Genomic DNA, 26,025 nt, shown 5'->3' on the forward strand with positions numbered 1-26,025 from the left:
AAGGAAGGAAAGGAGGAAGATTTTTTTAGTTTATTAGTTGGCTTGGGTTGTCATAACTACATGTCATAGACTGGGTGATCTACACAATAGAAATTTATTTTCTCACGGTTCTGAAGGCTAGAAGTCCAATATTAGGGTACAAGTAGGGTTGGTTTCTGGTGAGACCTCTCTTCCTGGCTTGCAGACTGTTTTCACATAGCCACAAACTCATGTCTTTTCCTCTTATAAGAATATCAGTCAGATTGTATTAAGATCCTACTCTTTTAACCACTTTTAACCTTAATTACATTCTTAAAGGCCCTATCTCCAAATATAATCACATTTTGGGTTAGAGCTTCAACATATGGATTTGGGTGAGGGGAAAGACAGTTCAGTCCATACACTTATAAACCAAAATTATCCCTGTGCCAATGTTATTGAAGAAGACTTGTCTCCAGGGAGTCAAAACCGGGTCATTTGGTAATGATGTCACCTAAACCTGTTTTCAAATTTCTGCCTAGTATAATTGCAGAGCAAGAGAAATTTTAAGAAATGTTATCTTCTACCAGTGCTTAAGTATTTCAACTTTATCGGGAAGATTTCTGGTCATCCATTTACTTGAGAAACTTAGGTTGTAATTATATATTTTAGAATAGCATTGTTAACATACATGTATCTTTTTCTTAAAAGCCAGAGTCTCATTTTGAAAGATCTGTTTACTTTATGTTTAACCCTGTTTACTAAAACTGAAACAAATGCAAGTCTCTTGGTACAGTAATAGGCATGTAGTGGTATCTTTCCATGGTCTTAATGTTCATTTCCCTAATGGCAAATGATGTTGAGTATCTTTTCATGAGCTTAGTTGCTATTCATATATCTTTTTTGGGGGCAGTGTCCAAGTTCTTTCTCACTTTTAAATTGGGTTATTGTTTAGTTTTGAGAGTTCTTTTACATTTTATACATTCTGGATATGTCTGTTATTGAATATATGATTTGCAAATATTTCCGTTGCATATGTAGCTTGTCTATTCATTCTCTTGAAAGTGTTTTTGGCAAAGAAAATGATTTTAAATTTAGACTGTTTTCTTTTATGGATCATACGATTGGTCTTATTTCTAAGAACTCTTTGCTTATTGCAGTTCATGAATGTATTGTTATATGTTTTCTTCTAAAAGTTTGATAGTTTTATCTTTTGCATTTAAGGTTATGATCCATTTTGAGTTAATTATTGTATGAGGTGTGAGGTTTAGGTCAAGGTTCTTTTTTTTCTTTGCATATGGATGACCAAATATTCTAACAGTACTGTTTATTTCAAAGACCACCTTCCACTGAATCACTTTTAAACTTTTGTCAAATATCAAACAGCTATATTTGTGTGGGTTTATTTTTGGACTTTCTCTTTTGTTCCATTGATCTATGTGTCTGTCTTTTTGCAAGTGCCACAATATCCTGATTATTATAGCTTTATTATAAGTCTTAAAATCAGGAGTTGGACCTTCAACTTTGCCATCTCTTCCACAATTATTTGAAACTATTCTAGTTCCTTTACTCTTTCTTATAAATTTTATAATCATCTTATCTATGTCCAAAAAATACTGTTGGAATTTTGATAGGGATATTATTAAATCTATAGGTCACTTTGGGGAGTGTTGACATCTTTCCTAGGTTGGATCTTCCAGTCTATGAACACAATATCTTTTATGTCTTCCTTGATTTCTTCTATTGCTCTTTCATAGTTTTCAGCATACAGATCCTATGCATGCTTTGTTATTTTTATACCTAAGAATTTCATTTTGGGGATCTATTTTAAGTGAAATTTAAAAGAATTTGAATTTCCAGTTGCTCATTGCATTTATATAGGAATATGATTGATTTTGTGTGTTGACCTTGTATCCTGCTGAACTTGCTGAATTCACTTAGTTCTAGGAGATTGTGTGTGTGTGTGTATAGATTTTCTAGACTACTATGTCATCTGCTAATAGGGACTGTTTTATTTCTTCCTTTCCAGTCTGTATGCCTTTTCTTTTCTTTTCTTGGCTTATTACTTTAATTAAGGTTTCCAGTACAGTATGGTAAATCAACTGTATTTCAATTAAAAAAATTTAAAAGGTCTTATATTAAAACAGATATAAAAAAAAGATTTTCTGTATTATGTTAAAAATTATCAGTGGGAGAGGACATCCTTACCTTGTACCTCATCTTAGAGGGAAAGCATTCAGTCTCCCACTATTAAGTATGTGTTAGCTGTGGTTTTTTTTTTCTTTTTTTAAAATTAATGCCCTTTAATAGGTTAAGGAGGTTCTATTCATAGTTTACTTAGTTTTTTTTAAAAATTGACAGTGGATGTTAGATTTTGTCAAATTATCTTTCTGTGTCTATTGAGAGGATAAAATGGTTTTTCTGACTTAATAGTATGGTAAATTATATTGCTTTCTTCCCCTTCAAATAGTGAACTAGTTTTACATTCTGGGATGAAAAACACTTGGTAATGATATATTATCTTTTTTATATATTTGTGCACAAAATTTCCTACTGTTTTGTTGAGGATTTTTATATCTGTGTTATGAGGGATATTGGCCTGTAGTTTTATTTTCTTACAATGTCTTTGTCTGGTTTTAGCATTAGGGAAATATTGACCTTTTAAAAAGAGTTATGAAATATTCCTTCCTCTTCTTTTTCTTCAAGATACTGGGTAAAATAGGTATTATTTCTTAGATGTTTGTAAAATTTGCCAGTGAAACCATCTGCTCCATTGAGTTTTCTTTGGTGGAAGGTTTGTTTTTAATATGAAGGTTTAACTTTAAAAAATATATATAGTGTTTATTGATTTCTGCTTATGTCTCTATTGGTAGTTTGTATCTTTTAATGGCAGAAAGTGAAGAACTAAAAAGCCCCCTGATGAGGGTAAAAGAGAAGAGTGAAAAAACTGACTTGAAACTCAACATTCAGAAAACTAAGATCATGGCATCCAGTCCCATCACCTCATGGCAAATAGAAGGGGAAGAATTGGAAGCAGTGAAGGATTTTCTTTTCTTGGGCTCCAGAGTCATGTGGATGGTGACTGCAGCCATGAAATTAAAAGCTGCTTACTCAAGGAAAGCTATGACAAACCTAGACAGTATATTAAAATCAGATACATCACTTTGTGAACAAAGGTCCATATAGTCAAAGCTATGATTTTTCCAGTAGTCATGTACGGATGTGAGAACTGGACCATAAAAAAGGCTGAGCATCGAAGAATTGATGCTTTCCAATTGTGGTGTTGGAGAAGACTCTTGAGGGTCCCTTGGACTTTAAGGAGATCAAGCTAGTCAATCCTCAAGGAAATCAGCCCTGAATATTCATTGGAAGGACTGTTGCTGAAGCGGAAGCTTCAGTACTTTGGCCACTTGATGCAAGGAGCCAATTCACTGGCAAAGAGCCTGATACAGGGAAAGATTGAAGGCAAAAGGAGAAAGGTGCAGCAGAGAAGTGATGGTTAGATAGCATCACCAACACTCTGGACATGAATTTGAGCAAACTCTGGGAGGTAGGAGAAGACAGAGGAGCCTGGCATGCTATAATCTGTGGGGTCACAATGAGTCAGTCATGACTTGTGACTGAACAACAACAAATCTTTTAAGGAACTGGTCCATTTAATCTAATTCATTGAATTCATGGGCATAGATAATTCCTCATATTTTAAAAAAATTATGCCTTTAATGTCAGTGGGATCAGGAGTGATGTCTTCCATTTCGTTCATTATATTGGTTATTTATGTCTATTCCTTTTTTCCCCTGGTTTGAGGTATATCAATATTGTTGATCTTGTCAAAGAACCATCTTTTTATTGATTTCTGCTTTAATAATTTCCTTCTATCGTCTGTTTGCTTTAGATCTAATCTTCTTTTTTTCTAGTTAAGGTGGAAGCTTAGGTTATTGATTTTAGATCTTTTTTCTTTGTTAATATATATATTTAATGCTATACATTTCCCTTTAAGCTCTGCCTTTTCTGTCTCCTACAAATTTTGTTATGTTGTGTTTTTATTTGGTTAAAAACTTAAAAAAATTTCCTTTGAGACTTCATTAATCTCATGGTTATTTTAAAGTGCATTAATTTCTACTATTTGAGTGTTTTCCAGGTATCTCTTTAATTTAGTTCAGTTTTAGTCTGAGGATCTTCTGTACAATTTCTGCTCTTTTGCATTTGGGGCGGTTTCTTTGATAGCCCAGATTAGTATCTCTTTCAGCGAATGTTCCGCATGCATGTACGGCAACTCTGTGTTCTGCTCTTGTTGAAGTGTTTTCTGCTTCATTAAGTTAACTGGGTTGGTAATGCTTTTCAGGTCATCTCTAAATTTTCTGATTTTCTGCCTACATTTTCTGTTACTCACTATAGAAGAGAATTGACATTTCCAACCTAGATTGGGGTGTGTCTCTTTCTCCTTACATGTCTGTTTTGCTTATATATTTATTTTATACACATTTAGGATTTCTGTGTCAAGAAGAGAGGAGGGATCTTAGTTGAGTCTACTCTGTAGCTAATGCAGAGCCCCAGAGGGGCTGACAGCTATGTGTTGAAGGTACTCTCAGAAATTAGGATAATAAATCCTTTATTTTTGAAGGAGGATCTGGACATCATAGCACCTACCAGACAAGTTATCAGGCTTTCTGTTTGAATATGTTTTAGTGATGTTTTCATAGAAATTGGTCTGTTTTGTTAACTTTCAAATTCATTGGTATAAAATTGTTCTTAACCTCTTCCTATTTTTAATATGTACTTAATAGTTATATCTTCTTTATCATTTCTGATGTTAGTTATTCCTGCCTGCTTTGTTTTCCTTGACAGAGGCTCTTGGGACAGCCTGTAGCCAATAACTGATGAATGTGGGGGTATAAAGGCCCAGCCTTCTTACCCTAACTTAGGACAGGTTAGGAAATAGAGGAGGTCATCCTACCTCAAGACGCACTGTAGCACTGTATGAGGCATTTCACTGAGAATGCATCACGACTTGATTTCTGCCTCTGCCCAGTCTTGCTTCCTTCCTTGTCCTTTCAGTACAAGTGTTGACCAAGAGCACTCCTAATCTATTATCTGTTTTATTAGTCTTTAAAAATAACTGGCTAGGTGATGCAAAGTAGGCTGCAAGTCATCACAAGGGCTGGTTAACTTTAATTCAGTATTTTTGACTGTGCTAGGTCTTCATTGCTGCCCGGGCTTTTCTCTAGTTGTGGTGAGTAGGGGCTAATCTCTAGTTGCAGTGCTTAGGCTTCTCATTGGGAAGCACGGCCCTAGAGAATGTTGGTATCAGTAATTGTGGCTCCTGGGCTGTAGCTCACAGGCTCAATAGTTGTGGCCCACAGGCTTAGCTGCTCTGCAGCATGTGGGATCTTCCCCGACCAGGGACTGAACATGTACCCCCTGCATTGGCAGGCAGATTCTCTACCATTGACCTGCCAGGGAAGCTCTTTAGTTCACTATTATACTAAGGAGTTACCCCTAAGTATCCTAGCTTATTTAAAATCCTATTTAAAACCCTAAAAGATGATCCTGTTAAAATCCTACACTCAATATGTCAGCATATTTGGAACAATCAACAATGGCCATAGGACTGGAAAAGGTCAGTTTTTATTCCAATCCCAAAGAAGGGCAATGCCAAAGAATGTTCATACTAGTGTACAATTGCTCTCATTTCACATGCTAGCAAGGTTATGCTCAAAGTCCTTCAACCTAGGCTCCAGCAGTTCATGAACCAAGATAACTTCCAGGTGTGCAAACTGGCTTTTAAGAGGCAGAGGCACAAAGATCAAATTGCTAAGGGAGGGAATTCCAGAAAAACATTTACTTCTACTTCATTGATCATGTGAAAGTCTTTGGCTGTGTGGATCACAACAAACTGTGGAAAATTCGTCAAGAGATGGGAATACCAGATCACCTTACCTGTCTCCTGAGAAATCTGTATGTGAGTCAAGAATCAATAGTTAGAACTGGACATGGAACAACTGACTGGCTCAAAATTGGGAAAGGAGTACTGTATGTTGTCACCCTGCTTATTTAACTTCTGTGCAGAGTATATTATGCAAAATGCCAAGTTGGGTGAATCACAAGCTGGAATCAAGACTGCTGGGAGATAATCAACAACCTCAGATATGCAAATGATACCACTAAAATGGCAGAAAGTGAAGAGGAACTAAAGAGCCTCTTGATGAGGGTGAGAGAGGAGAGTGAAAAAGCTGGCTTAAAACTCAACATTAAAAAAACTAAGATCATGGCATCCAGTCCCATCACTTCATGGCAAATAGATGGGGGAAAATGTGGAAGTTGTGATAGATTTTATCTTCCTAGGCTGCAGAAAAACTGCAGATGGTGAAGATAGCCATGAAATTAGAAGATAGTTGCTCCTTAGAAGGAAAGCTGTGACAAACCTAGACTGTGTATTAAAAAGCAGAGACATCACTTTGCTCACAGTTTGTAGAGTCAAACCTATGGTTTTTCCAGTAGTCATATATGGATGTGAGAGTTGGACCATAAAGAAGGCTGAGTGCCAAAGAATTGATGTTTTCCAGTTGCAGTGCTGGAGAAGTCTCTTGAGAGTCCCTTGAACTGCAAGGAGATCAAACCAGTGAATCCTAAAGGAAGTTAACCCTGAATATTCATTGGAAGGACTGATGCTGAAGCTCCAATATTTTGGCCACCAATGTGAAGAGCCAACTCAGAAAAAAACCCTGCTGCTGGGAAAGATTGAAGGCAAAAGGAGAAGGCGGTGGCAGAGGATGAGATGGTTAGATAGCATCACTGACTCCATGCACATGAATTTGAGCAATCTCCAGGAGATAGTAGGGGACAGGGGAGACTGGCATGCTGCAGTCCATGAGGTCACAAAGAATCGGACAGGACTTAGCAACTGAACAACAATCATAACTTAAGCCTCAGTAATCAGGGTCTCTTGGACACATTTCAAGTTTTGAGTTTTGAGTAGTCAGTTCTAGCTATTTGTAAAAATTAATATTTCCGGACTTTTATTCTTTCTTAGAGATCTTCTAAAGAACAAAAGGAAAAAAAAATGGAAACATGGAATAAAACTCATTCTTTTGCAGTTACTATATGAATTCACTGGACTTTTGTATAAATCTGTCTTAATTTACCTTGGTGATCTTATTTTTAGTAATATGTAAAATTATTTTTTTTCTAAAATAATCTAGTATCCTTAGTGTTTATTTTTCCTCTATGTTGAAACATTTTGCTATAGGATTTCTTTGCTTGAAAAGAATCTTTGATGCCAATTCATTTTTACCTTTGATAGTTTAGTAACCACTGTCTTTAGTAGAGATGCACATCACAGATTTATGGATACTTAACCGGAGGGTGAATCTCTAGGTATATATAGTTGTAATAGCTTCCTACCTTATCAAGAGTAGGAAGAGTATAAAGAGTATGTTCATAAGTTATTACCTCTAATCCTGAGGCCTTCTTGGAGAAACTATTTTGAGAATTAAGTTTCTGAAAATGGTTTTTTTTTTTTTTGGCTGGTAGACGGAGAAGTATAACGAGTTAGTCCAGATAAATGGTGTGTTAACAACAATGTATTTATTGTATTTGCAAGTATAGGTATGTCTTGGAGATATTATGGGTTTGGTTCCAGACCACCCCAATAAAGAGAATATCATGCTAAAGCAAGTCTCATGAACTTTTTTGGTTTCTCATTGTTTACACTATATTGTAATCTATACAGTATAGCATTATGTAATAGCATTATGTCTTTTTAAAGATACTGTACATCCTAGGGACTTCACAGTGGTTAAGACTCCATGTTTCCAATGCAGGGGATGAGGGTTGGACCCCTGGTCAGGGAACTAAGATCCCACATACCCCATGGTGTGGCAAAAAAATAAAAAAAGAAAAATAAAGACAATGTACATACCTTAAGAATACAAAAAACAAACTCCAGTTATAATAGTAATGTAAAAAAATCACTGATCACAAGTCACTATAATAATTTAAAAATTTTCAATATTGCAAGAATTAGCAAAATGTGACACAGAGACATCAAGTGAGCAAATGCTGTTGGAAAATGGCACCAGTAGACCTACTCAATGCAGGGTTGCCACAAACATTCAATTTTTAAAACAAAATATTTGTGAAATGCAGTAAACTGAAGCACAGTAAAACAAAAAGTTTGCATGTGATTGTTATCTTCAAATGGTTATTAAGTCTTGATTGCTCCTAGTTCCCCAAAGGAGGAGGATTATATAAGTATATGTCAGTGGAAGAGAGTCAAATGTTAAGTTATTGTTTGTCTCTGCAATGGGAAGTGGGACAGAAGAAAAGAACCAGCACTTTTCAAGTATCTTCTGTGCACATATTGCTACTTAAAACTCAAAATAGTTTTTTTAGGGTAGGTATCACTCAATATCCTTGTTTTATAGAGGAAGAAACCAGAGCTCAAAGAGGTAAAGTGACTGACTGAAAGTCACAAAATGGGAGTTAGGCTCTGAATCCTGATTAGTTTGACCTCAAAGTCTTGTGCTCTTTCCACTACACTCTTGAACAGCACATGTGCTGACCTTCTATGCAAATACCCAAGTATAACTTTCTTGTTGGATTTCTGTATCTGAGATTCTGCACCTGCAGATTCAGCCAACTGTGTACTACTGTAGTACCTAAGTACTGAAAAACCCACTTTTAAGAGGACTTGTGCATCCGAACCCATTTTGCTCAAGGGTCAACTGTATTTGATTCTGAACATTGTGAAACATTTACTTGCTGTCCCTTAATGAGTGACACTGATGTTGCATTGAATGTTAGTATCAAGATACAGAAACATAGTCACTGATTATATTTTTGTCATTGATATTTCATTTGCCTGTAACACTATTCCTCACAGACTCTGACTACAATGAGTTTTAAAACTCATGCTGTATCAGATGATAGATACTAAACCTACCTGTCTTTAAGGACAGTGTAAAACAGAGCCTGGCACAGTGTTGTAGGCTGATTAATATTTAGTGAATTTAACTGGGTATTATAGTTGGGAGATGCCTGTCTAGCCCTGTTAGGCACGTGGACCTCATAACCTCTAAGGCTTATCATGGGCCAAAGTAATTATTTACACAGTCCCCAAAATACTTTGTTTCAATACAGAATATTTATTAAGACGACTTAGGTACATAAAGACATGCTTAGGTACATAAAGTAAACCACTTATATACACACCATTCTCAGTGAACTGTAAGAAAAAAAAAATAACACAAAGAACAAAATTGTTTTCAAACAAGTTTTTATGTTTTATATCCATCATATGTTCATTTGCATGTTAGGAAGTTATTAGCACTGACATATAAACTTAGATGTAACTTTTTGATGAAGTTCACAAAAATTTGCATTGAAGTCTGAATGTAAATTACAGACTCTTACAAGCATTTGAGAATAGAAATGTGATTGAAGATTTGCATTCCCAGATGTTTCAAGAAATCAAATGCTTTTCACTACCACGTGATAAGGATCTGTGTTCAAATGAAAATTATTGGGGCACATTAATTCTTGAAGGGTATTATAATTTTCAGTTAATATAAGAAAATAATAAACCTTTATATAGGGTGTCAACCACGAAGAATTTAGGCTTTCCTAAGACTATGATTTCCACATGCCTGAAAAGAAAATCCTATGAAGTCTATATATTTTGATAATTAGTTGCAGAAGTCTGTAAAAAATGATTTAAGAATAATTGTAACGACAACTACCACGTATTGAAACCTTACTCTGTGTTAGGCACCAAGCTATGTACTTTGTATACATTATCCCATTTAATGTATATTATAACTCAACTGTGTAATAGTATTAGCTCTGTTTATAAACAAGAAAACTGAGGCTTAAGAGGTTAGCCACGTTCAACAAACAGCTTGTAAATGGTGTAACCAAGAGTTTAAAGCAAGTCTGACTGTGGTTCCAAAGCCAGAGTACCCAATCACTTATTGTATGACATCAGTGAAAGACCCCTCACCTACTATCATTAGGGTGAACGGTTAAGAACTTTACCTATGATACAGTCACAGAAGTATAATTTGCATTGTTAGACTAAGAAGCAAGATTGATTCAAGTGGAACACAAAAAACCTTGCTCATTTAAATAATTTTTATTTACATGTCTTTTTCCATCATCATTATTCTAATAAGATTATAAATACATAAACACCTGAGTACATGCAACACATTCCACAAAGGGAAAAAAATGTACAGTACAACTGAAAAAAGAACCAAAACTATTGTATACAAAGTACTTTAAAAAAAGACCTTGTAACACATTCAGACCATATTTATTTGAACATTTTGCAATAATTACCAAGGGATGTATCGTTTATAAGTAATGTTCAAAATCTCCTATTTTCTTCTATAAGCCAGGTTTAGCATTTCAGTTTATCAAGTGAATAGCTGTTCCATTATGCAATATTAAAGGCAAGTCACATAGCATCAAAATGAAATCGATGAGCTTCTTGTCGTTTTTCTCTATCATCTGCTTTCTGAAAAAGAATTTTAGACTGGTTTATAAATGAAAAGAAAATGTCAAACAAAGACTTTCTGAAATATGAAGTGGTTAATTAAAAAAGCCCTCAGCAATTAGTAGGTGTGATTTTATTATGCAATAATCTTATGAAATATTTTTATAATTTACAGTAGCTATTCTATAATTAATGATCTCTTAAACTGAATTTAAAAAACTAACAAGAAATGATCCTTAAAAGCTTAGTTTGTTATATATTATTTGAAAGTAGGAGTAAACATTAGATTTTGTAAGAATGGAATCAACTCTTACATTTTTCCTGTTCTTAATACTGCTGAATCTAATTATATTAAAGTGCATTAATTATTTTGGGGTTAACCTATTGATTTTGCATTGGGATATTGGTTCCTTGACTAGGGATGGAACCTGTGCCCCTGCAGTGGAAGAATGAATTCTTAACTACTCAACCACTAGGTTAAGTCCCATGTGCTTGGAATTTTGAGGGATTAGAAAACTCCTCAGTTTTGTATCATGGAATTTACTAAAGTCTAGAATGAAAAACATACTGAAAACATACTAAATAACTCTATTTCAGGATAAAATGTTACCAAAATTCTGAGAGATTACTTTGGTTGGCCTGATGAAAGGGAAAGCTTTGAAAGACAGCATTTATGGAAATTAAGAGGGACATTCTCTATAAGATGGGGGAAGAGCAGGAACAATCCTGGGAAGTCTGGCAGGAGCATGGGAAATATGGAAGCAACTGGTAAGAGAAAGGTTGGAAAAGTATATGGTGGAGTCAGAAGGAAGACTGTACCATGAAGGCTAGGCTAATGGGGTTACATATTTTAGGCAGGGGGTAGGCACCAAAGGTTTTTGAGCAGAGGAGTGACATGATTAAGACTAAAAGATGAGTAATCTGGCAGCAATGTGGTAAATGGAGTGGAGGGGAGAGAATGGAATTTGGGAGGACAGGGAGGATATAGCACGGAGTTGAACTAAATTAAAGTACTGATGTAAGGAATTCAGAAGTGGAGTCAGCTTCAGAGATTGTATGAAGGCACATACAGGAAGGCAACTGGTAAATCCTGTAATGAGTAAGAAAGAAACTAGTTTTAAGTTGCTTGTAATTGATGTGGGTAGAAGTGTCATGGTGACAGTTTGAAGGAGGGAGCTTTAGAGAGAGATGAAGGCTGGGAAAGATTGACGGCAGGAAGAGAAGGGGACGACAGAGGATGAGATGGTAGGATGGCATCACTGACTCAATGGACATGGGTTTGGGTGGACTCCGGGAGTTGGTGATGGACAGGGAGGCCTGGCGTGCTGCGGTTCATGGGGTTGCAAGGATGAGACACGACTGAGTGACTGAACTGAACTGAACTAAAAGTGGCAGGGGAATGTGTATAAAGAAGAGGGCATACGGCAGACACTGTGGCAGAAAGAACAGCCAATAGGTGAAAAAGAAGTGGTCCAAGGGGGGGAAGAACCACAGTACCACAGGAAGAGGCAGTTTACAAATATGTATTTTGATCCATCCTTATATTTAAAACTTCAGTTTTTAGCCACTGTATCATCATTGTGAGTCTGCTTATACTGTAATCAGACCTACTGTAAAATTAATAAAATTAATTTCTTTTCCTTCATAGGTCTAGAGCTATATAATATTTCATACTACGTTCTGAAACTTCAGATGAAAGTAAATAGGGTCACCTCTATCTTAACTCTTCTTTTTAAAATATTTTAATTGGAGGATAATTGCTTTACAGTGTTGTGTTGGTTTCTGTGATGATCTTCTTACGTTGAAGTTTTAAAATCAACTGAATATGTAACTTTATCATTTTTTATATGGAAGGAGTGATTTTTTTGATAGACAAACCTATGAACATTTATTAGAACAACAATATATTCTCTTTCATAGTTAAAACTGGTAACATAGAACAGATGGTAATTTTAATGATCATTATAAGTATCACATCTAAAGGGAATAGGCGCAAAAAAGGAAGACATTTTTGTGACAAAGAAGCCCTTTTTGGAGAACATTTTTGGAACCTCCTAGTTGTGTAATGAATATATATTCATATACAAATAGAAATTAGCTTTTTTCCTTTATATCTAAACTACTAATACATTTATGTGAAAGCCTTTTGTTTCTCCTCATTAATATTATATAAAATATACTTTTGGAGTTCTGTTTTTAATTATTATTTATGGTGTTATACTATAGAACAGAAATCAGTCTTGTTTAATGCAAAGAATACCTGCTATTAATAGATGGAAAGGATGTTTATCACTTTGTTACTTCCCACCTAAACTCTCTCTGCTCTAATTTTTATAAACAGATAGCTATTATTCCCAGGAAAAAAAGTCCATGGCTTTATTATTAATAGTAAATAGTGAACACAGGGTCATTTAAGAAATGATTATTATTTTTAAGGCCATTATGAAATTACTTCTAATTAAGCTTTTTGATATACCTGTTGATTTAGGGTATTCACTTTATTACTTTTGTGTAGTATCAAAATTTAAAAATACATAGTTTCTTTGATTTGTAAGAATCATTGAGACATTAGTAACTTAAGGAGATGAAAGAAATTATCATCAATAAAATGACATATGAACAGAACTTGAAAAATCAGAAAATCTTAAGTCATGTGAAAAAGTTGAAGATATAATTTTTTAATTTAAAAAATGTTAAAAAAGCAACATATTACTATTATAAATTAATCAAAGTTTCATTTAAGTGAACAAACCTTTTCCTGCCAATGCAAAATGCCGATTATTGCCAAGATGAAAACACAGACACCAATGAGAGCTATAGCAGTAAGTAGAACGATGTTACTTGGTGTAAGATACAGTTTGGCACTCCAGCTGTAGATGAAAAGAGAAGAATTGAAATTACACATTTTAACTTAAAAATAACAAAATTCTATTGTGACCAAAAAGCAAAAGTTCTTATTAATTAATCAGTTCAGTCATTCATTAATTCTTCCACCTATATCCAATTTGTTACAAGTAAAACAAAAGCAATTAAAATTATATAGGGTTAAGAATATTGACAAACCAGCAGAGTTCAGATTTTACTTCGAGAAATGAAACAGAAAAGAATTTTTGATTGAGATGCTTTGATACTTCTCCTTGCTCCTGTGAGGATTTTTCTTGAGCAAACTCCAGAAGACAGTGGAGGACAGGGAAGCCTGGCGTGCTGCATACAGTTCGTGGAGTTGCAGAGTCGGACACGACTCTGACTGAACCACCACCACGACAAACTTGTTCAGGGCACTCGGGGCAATTTTACACATCCTTTTTACGTCTTGTTTGACTTGCTGAATCTGAAACCCTGAACTTTAAGGCTAAACTGTCACATGATTTTGATAAGATTTCTATATCTTACTTTTTGACCCCTGCTCACATGTTTATTATGACTAAGAAAAATAACCATATGTCCAAGCAGGTGTAGACAGGAACTTGGGCCAAGTGTCATGCTGGAAGGTTTACAACATTCCAATGGCACTGTGAGACTTCCTACAAAATGACTTTAGTCCCTCAATGGCAATATACAAACAGCATAAACAATATAACTAGCTTTTTCTTTTAAAACAGTCCACATAAAACCCTCAAAACCTTTGAAAACTGTGAAAAACCTAAAACTGAAGTCCATATCACCAACACTGCAGGTGGTTATATGTAAAGAACTTTTTGTTTTCTCTGAAAATAGATAATGGATATATTTTCATTTTAAATTTTAATAAAGGTAAGGATTATGCTGATAAATTGCAAGCAGTGATTGACTTATTTGGGGATAATTAAAATTTACTGATCCATAAGTTAGCTTCTAGTCAATAAATCTCAAAGTATACCTCAAACTAAAATCAATTTAGTTTTTATTATGTACATAAATTTGAAAAGAACATTTGTTTTTCAGAAAGAGCAAGAGAAACATGAAAAATGTTGAGCTTACGGAAGAAAGGCTTTAACAGAATTCCCCAGAAACTCAGAGGAAGAAAACCTTAAACACTGTTCATTAGTTGAGGTTGGCTATTCTCAGTGCCTTACTTCATACTTAAGAAAAAGTCCTTTCATGAGATTTTTTGGGTGGTTCTAATTTAAAATTAGATTAAAAATGAATAAAGAAATTTTGGTAATAAAAAATACTAAACAAAAGGCCAATACTCAGTTTCTTACTCAGAAGCAGTCATTCTTCTCAGTTTCTTATATATCTATATATATATAAACATATTTGCATAGATATCTTCTAAAATCACAAATCACTGCTTATTATACATATTTTAAGTGCATTTTCTATTTATTGTCTTTTACCTTACCACTCTTTTTAAGAGACTGTTCTATGTCATGATATTACATGATATAGAAGTACTATAATTCATATAGTTTTTTTGTGTAATTCATTTTGTTATAAATTTCAAAATTTTAATAGACTCATTAAAAAGGTCTGAACTCAGACCATAACTGGCATTATTGATGTTATCTTACTTCAAACATAATGCTGTAACAGAGTTGTTTTCTTAAGTAGTTTGGTTCTACTCCTGGGTATTTATCCAAAGAAAATGAAAACCTTAATTAGAAAAAATACACGCAACCCTATGTTCACTGTGGCATTATATATAATAGTCAGGATAGTGAAAACAACCTAAGTATCCATCAGTAGATGAAGGGATAAAGAATGTGAGTCCTCATTCTCTTTCCACATACACACATTTATACATATACACATACACACAATGGAATATTTCTTAGCCATAAAATAGAATGAAATCTTGCCATTTGTGACAACACAGATAGACCTAGAGGGTATTATGCTAAGTGAAAAAAGAGAAAGACAAATACTGTATGATTTCATTTATATGGAATTTAAAAAATAAAGACAAATGAACATACATAACAAAACAGAGTTACGGAGAATAAATAAGTGTTTGCCAGAAGGGAGAGGAAGGGAAGAGGGAAGGAGAGAAATGAGTGAGGTTGATTGAGAAGTACAAACTTCCAGTTGCAATGTAAATGAATCATGGATATGAAATGTACAATGTGGGGAATATAGTCAATGATTATGTAATGTCTTTGATGACAAACTGTAATCGGACTTGACTGTGGTGGTCATTTAGAAATGTGCAGAAACATCGGATCACTGTATTGTGTATTCTATATTTTGAGTGTGGAAGAACTGGTGCTTTCAAACTGTGGTGCTGGAGAAGCTTCTTGAGGATCCCTTGGACAGCAAGGAGATCAAACCAGTCAATCCTAAGGGAAATGAACCCTGAACATTCATTGGAAGGATTGATGCTGAAGCTGAAGGTCCAGTACTTTGGCCACCTGATATGAAGAGCCAACTCACTGGAAAAGACTCTGATGCTGGGAAAGATTGAGGGCAGGAGGAGAAGGGGATGACAGAGGATGAGATGGTTGGATGGCATCACTGACTCAATGGACATGAGTCTGAGCAAACTCCAGGAGATGGTAAAAGACAGGGAAGCCTGGCATGCTGCAGTCCATGGGGTCACAAAGAGTCGGACATGACTTAGTGACTAAACAACAACAACATACTGTGTAACCGGAACTAACATAGTGTTGTAGGTCAGTTATATTATTTTTTAAAAAATCATAGAAAAAGCTCAGATTTGTGGTTACCAGGGCCATTTGGGAGGTGTAAGGGGAGGGAATTGGATGAAGGCAGTTAAAAATTACAAACTTCCAGTTATAAGATAAATAAATACTAGGAATGTAATGTACAACATAATAAATAGAATTAACTCTGCCACATGTTATATATGAAATTTGTTAAAAGAGTAAGTCCTAAGAGTTCTTATCACAAGAAAAATATTTTTTCTGTTTCTATAACTTTGTACCTATGTGAGATAATGGATGTTCATTAAACTTATTGTGATAATCATTTCATGATGTAACTAAGTCAAATCATGAGCTGTATACATTAAACTTACATAGTGCTGTATGTCAATTGTATCTCAATAAAACTGGAAGAAGACAACAGTGTAGCCTGTATTTTGAGAAGAAATATAATAAGCCACTAGTTACAAATTCATAGGTTATTTTTTCATATTGACATCAGAACAGCCTTAAGAACAAGTTATATTTTTCCCAATGAAATTTAAATGTTAATGAATACCTTCATCACCTACTTTTTGAAATAATGGAATCAACCTAATAATTTAAAGAAAAATGAACAGATAAAGATTTAGAATTAAATGCTACATTATAAAAGGAATATGTTTTGCTAGTAAGGTTAAAAATATTTATCATTCACTGAAAACAGTATCTGCTGGGTACTGTGTTAGGCACATTCCATCCTCATCCTTGTAAGGCAGGTATTTTACTTCCCATTCTACAGTGCAGAAGGGCTTCCCTTGTGGCTCAGCTGGTAAAGAATCTGCCTGCAATGGACCTGGGTTCGATCCCTGGGTTGGAAACATTCCCTGGAGAAGGAAAGGCTACCCACTCCAGTATCCTGGACTGGAGAATTCCATGGACTGTACAATTCTTCAGAGACAACAGGAAGGACTAGCTTCCTGTTTTAGTCAGCTAGCAGTGGATTTGAGTTTCTTGCCTGAGTGTGTTGAACTTCAAAATTTCTGCCTAACCACTGTGGGACACAAACCACTTCTCAAAAGCATTTGCTAAAAAGATCATTGCTTGTGAAGTTCAGCAGCCTGAAATTTTAGAATTTATGGCCAGTAAACTGAGTTCAGTTCAGTTCAGTCACTCAGTTGTGTCCGACTCTTTGCGACCCCACGGACTGCAGCACGCCAGGCCTCCCTGTCCATCACCAACTCCCAGAGTTTACTCAAACTCATGCCCATTGAGTTGGTGATACCATCCAACCGTCTCATCCTCTGTCGTCCCCTTCTCCCGTCTTCAATCTTTCCCAGCATCAAAGTCTTTTCAAATGAGTCAGCTCTTTGCATCAGACCAGCTTATTTAATAACTGAAGACCAGCTTATTTAATCAGAACATGTATAAATCCCTAGTTAACCTGCTGTTTTTCTAATAAGGTTTAATTTGTTCTTTGTGGAAAATGTCAGGTATCTTATGTGTAGGTATGTTTAGCCATTTAAAGTCTGCTGTAAGCAAACTAAGTGATGACACTCATATGAACACAACAGAAATAGAGCTTTAAAAAGATGTATCTATGATTCAGAGTTGACAGTATTTTTACCAAATTCAATTCAAGCAAGGGCATTACCTTCGAGGAACATTGGGAGGATATGGAATGACAATTAGCTGAGAATTTGGAATGATTGCAGTCCATTCTTGTTTTCGTACAGACTAGAAAAAGAACATTTAAGAACATTTAAGATTCAGTACACTTTAAAAACATGATTATTCTAAATAAGGAAAAAGCTTAAGCATTTTTTGATAAATTGAAATTCTACATATGGATTAAGTTAAATTTACATATGTAAGGTTCCATATAGGGTTCCTATTTGCAAAAATTTCTTAATCTTTTCAGGGAAGGATTATATTTCTGTCTTATGGATATATTAATTCAACAAGTATTTATTGAACACTCTTATGTAGCAAGCACTGTTCAAAGTGTTAAGTACAAATGCTGCTTTGGAACTAAAATTCAAGTTGAGGTGGAGTCTGACAGTAATCAAAAATATTTGGTATGTTAGATGGTGAAAATGATGAGAAAAAGCAGGGAAGAAGAGGGGTAGGAAGTCTTAAGGTATATTTTCAAATTATAATGTTCTGTATGTAAGATAAGCTTAGATTGGTCACTACCAGTGAACTTTTAAAATTCTTTAAAGGAAATGAAAATATTTAAATTCAAATATTTGAATAGTAAATATTAAAAAACAGATTACTTGTAAATTTTTACTCACCTTCTCTCCAGATGGACGTGGAATACCAACATAAAGATGATCAAGAAAATTGGCACTTCGACCTAAGCCAAGTACATTATATGGCAGTTGGAGAGCTAAATGCGCCGACTGGCTAAGTTGTCCAGCTAAATTTATTTTTAAAAAAGAAAAAAGAACATCTTTGGAGACACTGTTCTTATCAAATATTAAAATTATAAAATGTTAAAAATTTAGGTTTCTATAACCTATCTTTAAGGATAAATATGTGAAATGAAATGCCTGGTTCATAATATTAATAATTCACTTTTTAAAGACAACAGCTTTATTGAGAAATAATTCACACTTCATAAACATCACCCATTTAAAGTATAAGTTGAGTGATTCTGAGTATCTTCAATCAAATTTTATAACATTTTCATCACCCCAAAAAGAAACGTCATACCCATTAGCAGTTAATTCTATTTCTAACCCTTGCTCTTCCAGATGCAGGTAACCATTAATCTACTTTTTTATATCAGTAGATTTGCCTATCCTGGAGATTCATATAAATGCAATCACGTAATGTGTGCTCTTGATGAACGATGCTGCTGTGAACATTCACATACAAGCTTTTGTGTCAACTTCTGTTCTCCAAAATGGCTGTATCATTCCACAGTTCCAATAATATATGAGTGTTCCAGTTTTTCCATATTCTTATCAACACTTTATCTTTCTGATCACAGCCATTCTAGTGGTTATGAAGTGGTATATCATTGTGGCTTTCATTTGCATTTACCTAATAACTAATGTTGTTTTCTTTTCACGAGCTTATTGGCCATTTTTGTAGCTTCCTTTTTAGGTCTCAAAGTTTTTAGTTGTCTCTTCTTTCATTCTTGATTTTAGTAATTTGGGTCTTTTTCTTGAACAGTCTAGCTAAAGGTATGTCTATTTTGTTACTCTTTGAAAAACCCAATTTTTGGTTCAACTGGGTTTTCTCTTGATTCTCAATCCCCTACATATTTTCTCTCATTATAGCCTGTCTTCTGTTTCCTTTGGGCTTAATTTGCTGTTCTTTTTATAGTTTCTTGAAATAGATGGTTAGGTTATTGATTTCAGACTGTTCTAGGTATTTATAATAAACTTTCCTCTAAGAACTGCTTTCGCTGCATCCCATTTATTTTGGTATGTTGTGTTTTTTTTTTTTTTTTTCATTCACCTATTTTCTAGTATCTATTGTGATTTCTTCTTTGACGCACTGGGTTTTTAGGAGTGTGTTGTTTCATTTCCAGATATATTTTTTAAATGGGTTATTTAATGGGTCTTTACTGTGCACGGGCTTTCTCTAGTTTCAGTGAGAGGGGGCAAGTCTGCAACTAGAGAAACTCAACTCTCTTTTGGTTACTCTTTGCATGGTACAATTTATCCCATTTTTTAAAACTTTCAACTTATTTATATCTTCAAATCTAAAGTGTTTCTCTTGCAGGTAGCACCTAGTTGAGTTATATTTTAATATCCATTCTGCCAATCTCTGCCTTTTGATAGGAGTATTTATTCCATTTACATTCAATGTAATTACTGATAAGGTAGGACTTTTGCCTGCTATTTGCTGCTGGTTTTCTGTATGTCTTTTTAATTCTTCTATTTCTCCACTGCTGCTTTGTTTTCTGTTACAGCATTTTAATTCTGTAGTTTCTTTTATTATATATTTTCTGAGCTGTTTTCTTAGTGGTTACCCTGGGGACTGCAACTAGCATATTAACTTAACAAAATAACTTAATACCTAGCACATAACAACAACTTTGCTCCAAAGTTCTCACCCTTTTGTGTTGTTATTATACAAATTATGTTTTTATATATTCAGCCCATCAACACAAATCTATAATTACTTTATGCAGTTGTCTTGTAAATCACCTAGGAAATAAGAGGTACTATTTAACACAAATACATAAACCGTATTTTATACTTCTCTATAGTCTTACCGGGTGCCTTTTACTCATTTGTGTGGATTTAAGTTCCTGTCTAGTTGTCCTCTCAGTCAGGCTTAAAGGCTCCCTTTAGTATTTTAGAAGAGTGGCCTGTTAGTGATGAATTCTATTTTTATCTAGGTGTATCTAAAATTCTTCATTTTTGAAGGATAGCTTTGGCACATATATGGGGTTGGTCAAAAAGTTCATTTGGGTTTCTCTGCTTTTATGGAAAAACCCAAATGAACTTTTTGGCCAATCCAACAAAATTCTTGATTGACACTTTTTTTTTTTTCCTTTCAGCACTTTGAATGTATCATCCCCTTTTGCCCTCTGTGGTTTCTGATGAGAAGTCAGCTGTTAATCTTGTTGAGGCTCCCTTACATGTAGCTAACTGCATCCTTCTTGCTGCTATGAAGTCTCTTTTTGTCTCTATTTTTGATAGTTTATGTGTCTCAGTGCTGACTCTTTGAGTTACTTTGAGTTTGTTGAGTTTCTCATATGTGCAGATTAGTGTTTTTCATCATATTTGGATGGTTTTAGCCATTACTTCTTCAGATATTTATTCTGCCCCTTTCTCTATTTTGGGCTTCCCTGGTGCCTCAGATGGTAAAGAATCTGCCTGCAATGCAGGAGATCTGGGTTTGATCCCTGGGGAGGGAAGATCCTCTGGAGAAGGGCATGGCAACCCACTCCAGTATTCTTGCCTGGGAAATCCCATGGACAGAGGAGCCTGGTGGGCTACAACTTATGGGGTTGCAAAGAGTTGGATACATCTGAGTGACTATCACTTTCACTTTTCTCTATTTTTCTTTTAAGACTTGCTTTATGCTTACATTGGTATGTTTGATGGTGGTTTCACAGGTTCTGAGATTTTTTTTTTCTTTTTTTCTTTCTGTAAACTTGCAATTGACCTATATTCAGGTTTGCTAAAAAGATGTTTGCTTCTTGGAAGGAAAGCTATGACAAATCTAACTAGTGTATTAAAAAGCAGAGACATCACTTTGCATATAGTGATGCATACAGACAAAGGTGCATATAGTCAAAGCTATGATTTTTCTAGTAGTCTTGTACAGATATGAGAATTGGACCATAAATAAGGCTGAATGCTGAAGAACTGATGCTTTTGAATTGTGGTGCTGGAGAAGACTCTTGAGAGTCGTTGGACTGCAAGGAGATGAACCAGTGAACTGAATATTCACTGGAAGGACTGTTGCTGAAGCTCAAGTTCTGATACTTTGGTCACTTGACGCAAAGAGCTGATTCATTGGAAAAGACCCTGATGCTGGGAAAGATTGAGGACAGGAGGAGAAGGGAGTGACAGAGGATGAGATGGTTGGATGGCATCACCAGCTCAATGGACTTGAGTTTGAGCAAACTCTGGGAGATAGTGAAGGATAGGTAAGCCTGGTGTGTTGCAGTTCATGAGGTCACAAACAGTTGGGCACAACTTCGCGACTGAACAACAATTCATTTTCCAGCTCAAATCTGTTGTTGAACACTCTACAGAAATTTTTGATTCAGTTATTATACTTTTTAACTCTAGAGTTTCTATTTGATTTTTTAAAATGATCTTTACTTCTTATTTGTATTTTCTTTTAGTGAGACACAGTTGTCATGCTTACTTTAGGTTTTTTAATCCTAGTTTCCTTTAGGTCTTTGAACATGTTTTTAATAGCCAATTTATAGGTTCTGTTAACTAAGTTTAACATTACTGTGCACATTTTCTGTTGTCTGCATTTCTTTTTAAATGTATATGTGTTTTTATAAGATAGCCTTCGTATTCATTTCTTGCTTGAGCAGTGCCTCAAGGTAGCATAATCAAGCTATGTATTTGAATGAGGTAGTTTCCCTTCTAGGCATGTTCTTAGATGTCCAAGAAGATGTTCCAGCATTTCAAAGTTGCCTATGGTTGCCTATGGTTGTCGAGTGCCTTGGGACTTCCTTTTATGTTTTGGCCAGGCTTTTGTTCACTACACCTGGGATTCTGCCAGCACACTGTTGTTTTTGGTAATGTCTTGGAGGGATTGGGCTTTTTATTTCCCCTGCTAGGCTGAACTCTGAGTCAAATCAGATAGCCCCAACATTCTGAGAGTGGAGATTTCCTAAGGAGCTGCTAGTTTAGACAAATACTGACAGTGTTATAGGGATGATAATTTTAACGGGGCTCCAAAGGTCAGTCTTGCCCACTGACTGAGAGGCTACTAGCTGTTTATGGCGGCTGCACCATTTAGTAGACAGGGGAGGTGGGAGGGAAACAGTCCCAAGCTGAAATGCCCCAGACCCTGCTGTCTTAAGGACCAGGAGTTCCTCCTGGACAGACAATGCCTGGAACATTCTGTGGCTTTGGTTAATTTCCAGAGTTCTAAAATAGTTAATATTAGTTATTTAGCCAGCATTTTTTGTTTGTTTGCTTATTGGTGGGGGGAGGGGACAGCAGGTTCATGAAGTCCTTACACTGGCATTCCAAAAATCAATCTCTCCTATTATAGCTCACTTTTAAAGACTGCTATTTACTTGCTAGGTATTTTCAACATAATTAAACAAACTATTTAAATGACAGGGTTACTTAATATCTAAATACTATAATATGCTATGGACTCTGCTAAACGTCTACTAATGTTACCCAGAAATATGAAATCATTGGAAAGTATATATACCTAATTTTTAATATAATTCTTATGTTAGTAAGAGAAAGGTATAATGAAAAGGAACAGTGAATTTAGGGATAACTATTAATAAAGTTTATGTATGTAAAACTATAAAGCAATATAGTTAATTGCAAGGGGTATGGAATTACTTTACCTTGTAGACTTGGCTGATTGAATGATAATGCTTAAAAGAGTGCCTCAAATATAGTAAACACTGTTAAAGTAAATGTTAAATATATACATGTTTCATTATACTTAGCACAGACTGACTTAATAGACATCAAACTAGACTTAAAAACAATTTCTCTGTAACTACCTCACTGAAAAGAACCAAATAAAAACATTTATAAATACTCTGTTAGGAAGATCATAGAACATAAATTCCAAATAAAACTGTATATTTCATAAGAAAACTTAAAAACTATTAAAAAGAATAGTGAAAATAAATTATCAAAAAATCTCAAAATGCAGACATAGTTATATTTTAGCATACTTTAAAAAAATTTTAGCATACTTTTAATCATGTAATTTTCTGCCTAGGCATGTGCATGAACAAGTAAACACATTAACACACTTTAGTATTACTGCTCTTCACTCAATGTTATTTCATAAATGTTCTCATATTATTAAAACTCTTTAAAAATAGATATGTGGAGAGAAAGATTATTGGAACACTGAAATTCTATGCAATATTGTTCTTTATAGCATTATACTTTACTTTCACCACCAGATACATCCACAGTTCAGTTCAGTCGCTCAGTCGTGTCAGACTCTTTGTGACTCCATGAATCGCAGCATGCCAGGCCTCCCTGTCCATCACCAACTCCCGGAGTCTACTCAAACTCATGTCCATCGAGTTGGTGATGCCATCCAGCCATCTCATCCTCTGTCGTCCCCTTCTCCTCCTGCCCCCAATCCCTCCCAGCATCAGGGTCTTTTCCGATGAGTCAACTCGTCGCATGAAGTGGCCAAAGGATTGGGAGTTTCAGCTTCAGCATCAGTCCTTCCAATGAACACCCAGGACTGATCTCCTTTAGGATGGACTGGTTGGATCTCCTTGCAGTCCAAGGGACTCTCAAGAGTCTTTTCCAACACCACAGTTCAAAAGCATCAATTCTTCGGTGCTCAGCTTTCTTCACAGTCCAACTCTCACATCCATACATGACCACTGGAAAAACCATAGCCTTGACTAGACTGAGTGTCATTTCTGCTTTGGCTCAGCCTCTTCATTCTTCCTGGAGCTATTTCTCCACTCTTCTCCAGTATTATACTGGACAGCTACCAACTAGGGGAGGGGGTCTCATCTTCCTGTGTCATGCTTTTTTGCCTTTTCATATTGTTCATGAGGGTTCTTGAGGTAAGAATACTGGAGTGGTTTGACATTTCCCTTATCCAGCAGACCATGTTTTGTCAGAACTCTCCACCATGACTCTCCATCTTGAGTTGCCTGGCATGACACGGCTCATAGCTTCATTGAGTACACATGTCTGTGATCCATGTGATCATTTTGGTTAGTTTTCTGTAATTGTGGTTTTCATTCTGGAGGCTGTGGGACTGTAGTTCTTGCTTCTTCTGTCTACCTTCTGACGGATGAGGATAAGAGGCATGTGCAAGCTTCCTGATGGGAAGTGGGGAAAACTGGGTCTTGCTCTGGTGGACCGACTCATTTGAAAAGATCCTGATGCTGGGAAAGATTGAAGGCAGGAGGAGAAGGGGACGACAGATGATAAGATGGTTGGATGGCATCACCGACTCACCGGACATGAGTGTGAGTAAACTCTGGGAGTTGGTGATGGACAGGGAGGCCTGGCATGCTGCAGTCCATGGGGTCGCAAAGAGCTGGAAACGACTGAGCAACTGAACTGAACTGGTGGACAAGGCCATGCTCAGTAAATCTTTAATCCAATTGCCTGCTGATGGGTGGGGCTGTGCTCCCTCCTTGTTAGTTGTCTGGCCAGAGAAGACCCAGTCCTGGAGTCTACAGGCTCTATTGTAGGGCTGATGGCAACCCCCAAGAGGACTTATGCCAACATGTGCCTCCCAGGACTGATGTTGCCAGTGGCCCTGTCCCTGTGGCAGACTACTGCCAGCACATGCCTCTGCAAAAGACCCCCAAACACTCAGGAACAGGCCTGCTTCATTCTCCTGTGGCGTCACTGCTCCTTTCTCTTCGGTACTGGTGCACACAAAGTTTGGTTTGCGCCCTCCAAGAGTCTCTCTTTCCCCCAGTCCTATGTAAGTTCTGTAATTAAATCCTGCTGGCCTTCAAAGACAGATTTCCTGGGGATTCCCAGTCTGTTTGGCAGATCCCTAGGTTGGGAAGTCTGATGTGCTGCCTAGAACCATCGCAACTGTGTGAGAACTTCTTTGGTATTATTGTTCTCCAGTTTGTGGCTCACGCACCTGGTGGGTATGGGATTTGACTTTAACATAAATGTACCCCCTCCTTCCACCTTGTTGCGGCTTCTCCGTTCTTGGACGTGGGGCATTTTTTATGGTGGGTTCCAATGTCCTCCTGTTGATGGCTGTTCAAAAGCTACTTGCGATTTTGTTCTTGAAGGGAAAGATAAGCACATGTCCTTCTACTTCACCATTTTGGGCTTTCCCAAGCATTGAGTAGGCTGTATCTTTCCCTTTCTCCCTTGCCTTTCACATTTCTTCTTTCCTCAGCTATCTGTAAAGCCTCCTCAGACAACCACTTGGCCCTCTTGCATTTCTTTTTCTTTGGGGTGGTTTTGGTCACTGCCTCCTATATAGTGTACATACCTCCATCCATAGTTCTTCAGTCACTCTGTCTACCAGATCTAATCCCATCAATCTATTCATCACCTCCACTGAAAAATCATAAGAGATTTTATTTAGGTCATACCTGAAGGCCTAGTGGTTTTCCCTGCTTTCTTGAATTTAAGCCTGAATTTTGCAATAAGGAACTCATGATCTGAGCCACAGTCAGGTCCAGGTCTTGTTCTTGCTGACTGTATAGAGTTTTTCCATCTTTGGCTGCAAAGAATATAATCAATCTGATTTCTGTACTGCCCATCTGGTGATGTCCATGTGTAGAATCGTCTCTTGAGTTGGAGGAAAAGGATGTTTGTTATGACCAGCGTGTTCTTGTGGGAAAACTGTTAGCCTTTGCCCTAC

The 26,025-nt window shown here is 36.0% G+C and overlaps 1 protein-coding gene across 1 annotated transcript in view; it reads right to left on the minus strand.

Moving 5' to 3' along the window:
• Nucleotides 1–10,075: 10,075 nt before the first annotated feature.
• ITFG1 (integrin alpha FG-GAP repeat containing 1) overlaps nucleotides 10,076–26,025 on the minus strand; it is a 314,830-nt gene continuing 298,880 nt past the window's right edge. The window contains exons 15-18 of the mRNA XM_043898386.1: nucleotides 18,312–18,436; nucleotides 17,669–17,751; nucleotides 13,206–13,323; nucleotides 10,076–10,474 (exon numbers count right to left, since the gene is read on the minus strand). Of these exons, the coding sequence (XP_043754321.1) occupies nucleotides 10,415–10,474; nucleotides 13,206–13,323; nucleotides 17,669–17,751; nucleotides 18,312–18,436 (386 nt within the window). The 3' untranslated portion in view covers nucleotides 10,076–10,414. The remainder of the gene's footprint in view (nucleotides 10,475–13,205; nucleotides 13,324–17,668; nucleotides 17,752–18,311; nucleotides 18,437–26,025) is intronic.

Source organism: Cervus elaphus, chromosome 4 (assembly GCF_910594005.1).
Source record: "Cervus elaphus chromosome 4, mCerEla1.1, whole genome shotgun sequence".
NCBI lineage: Eukaryota > Metazoa > Chordata > Mammalia > Artiodactyla > Cervidae > Cervus > Cervus elaphus.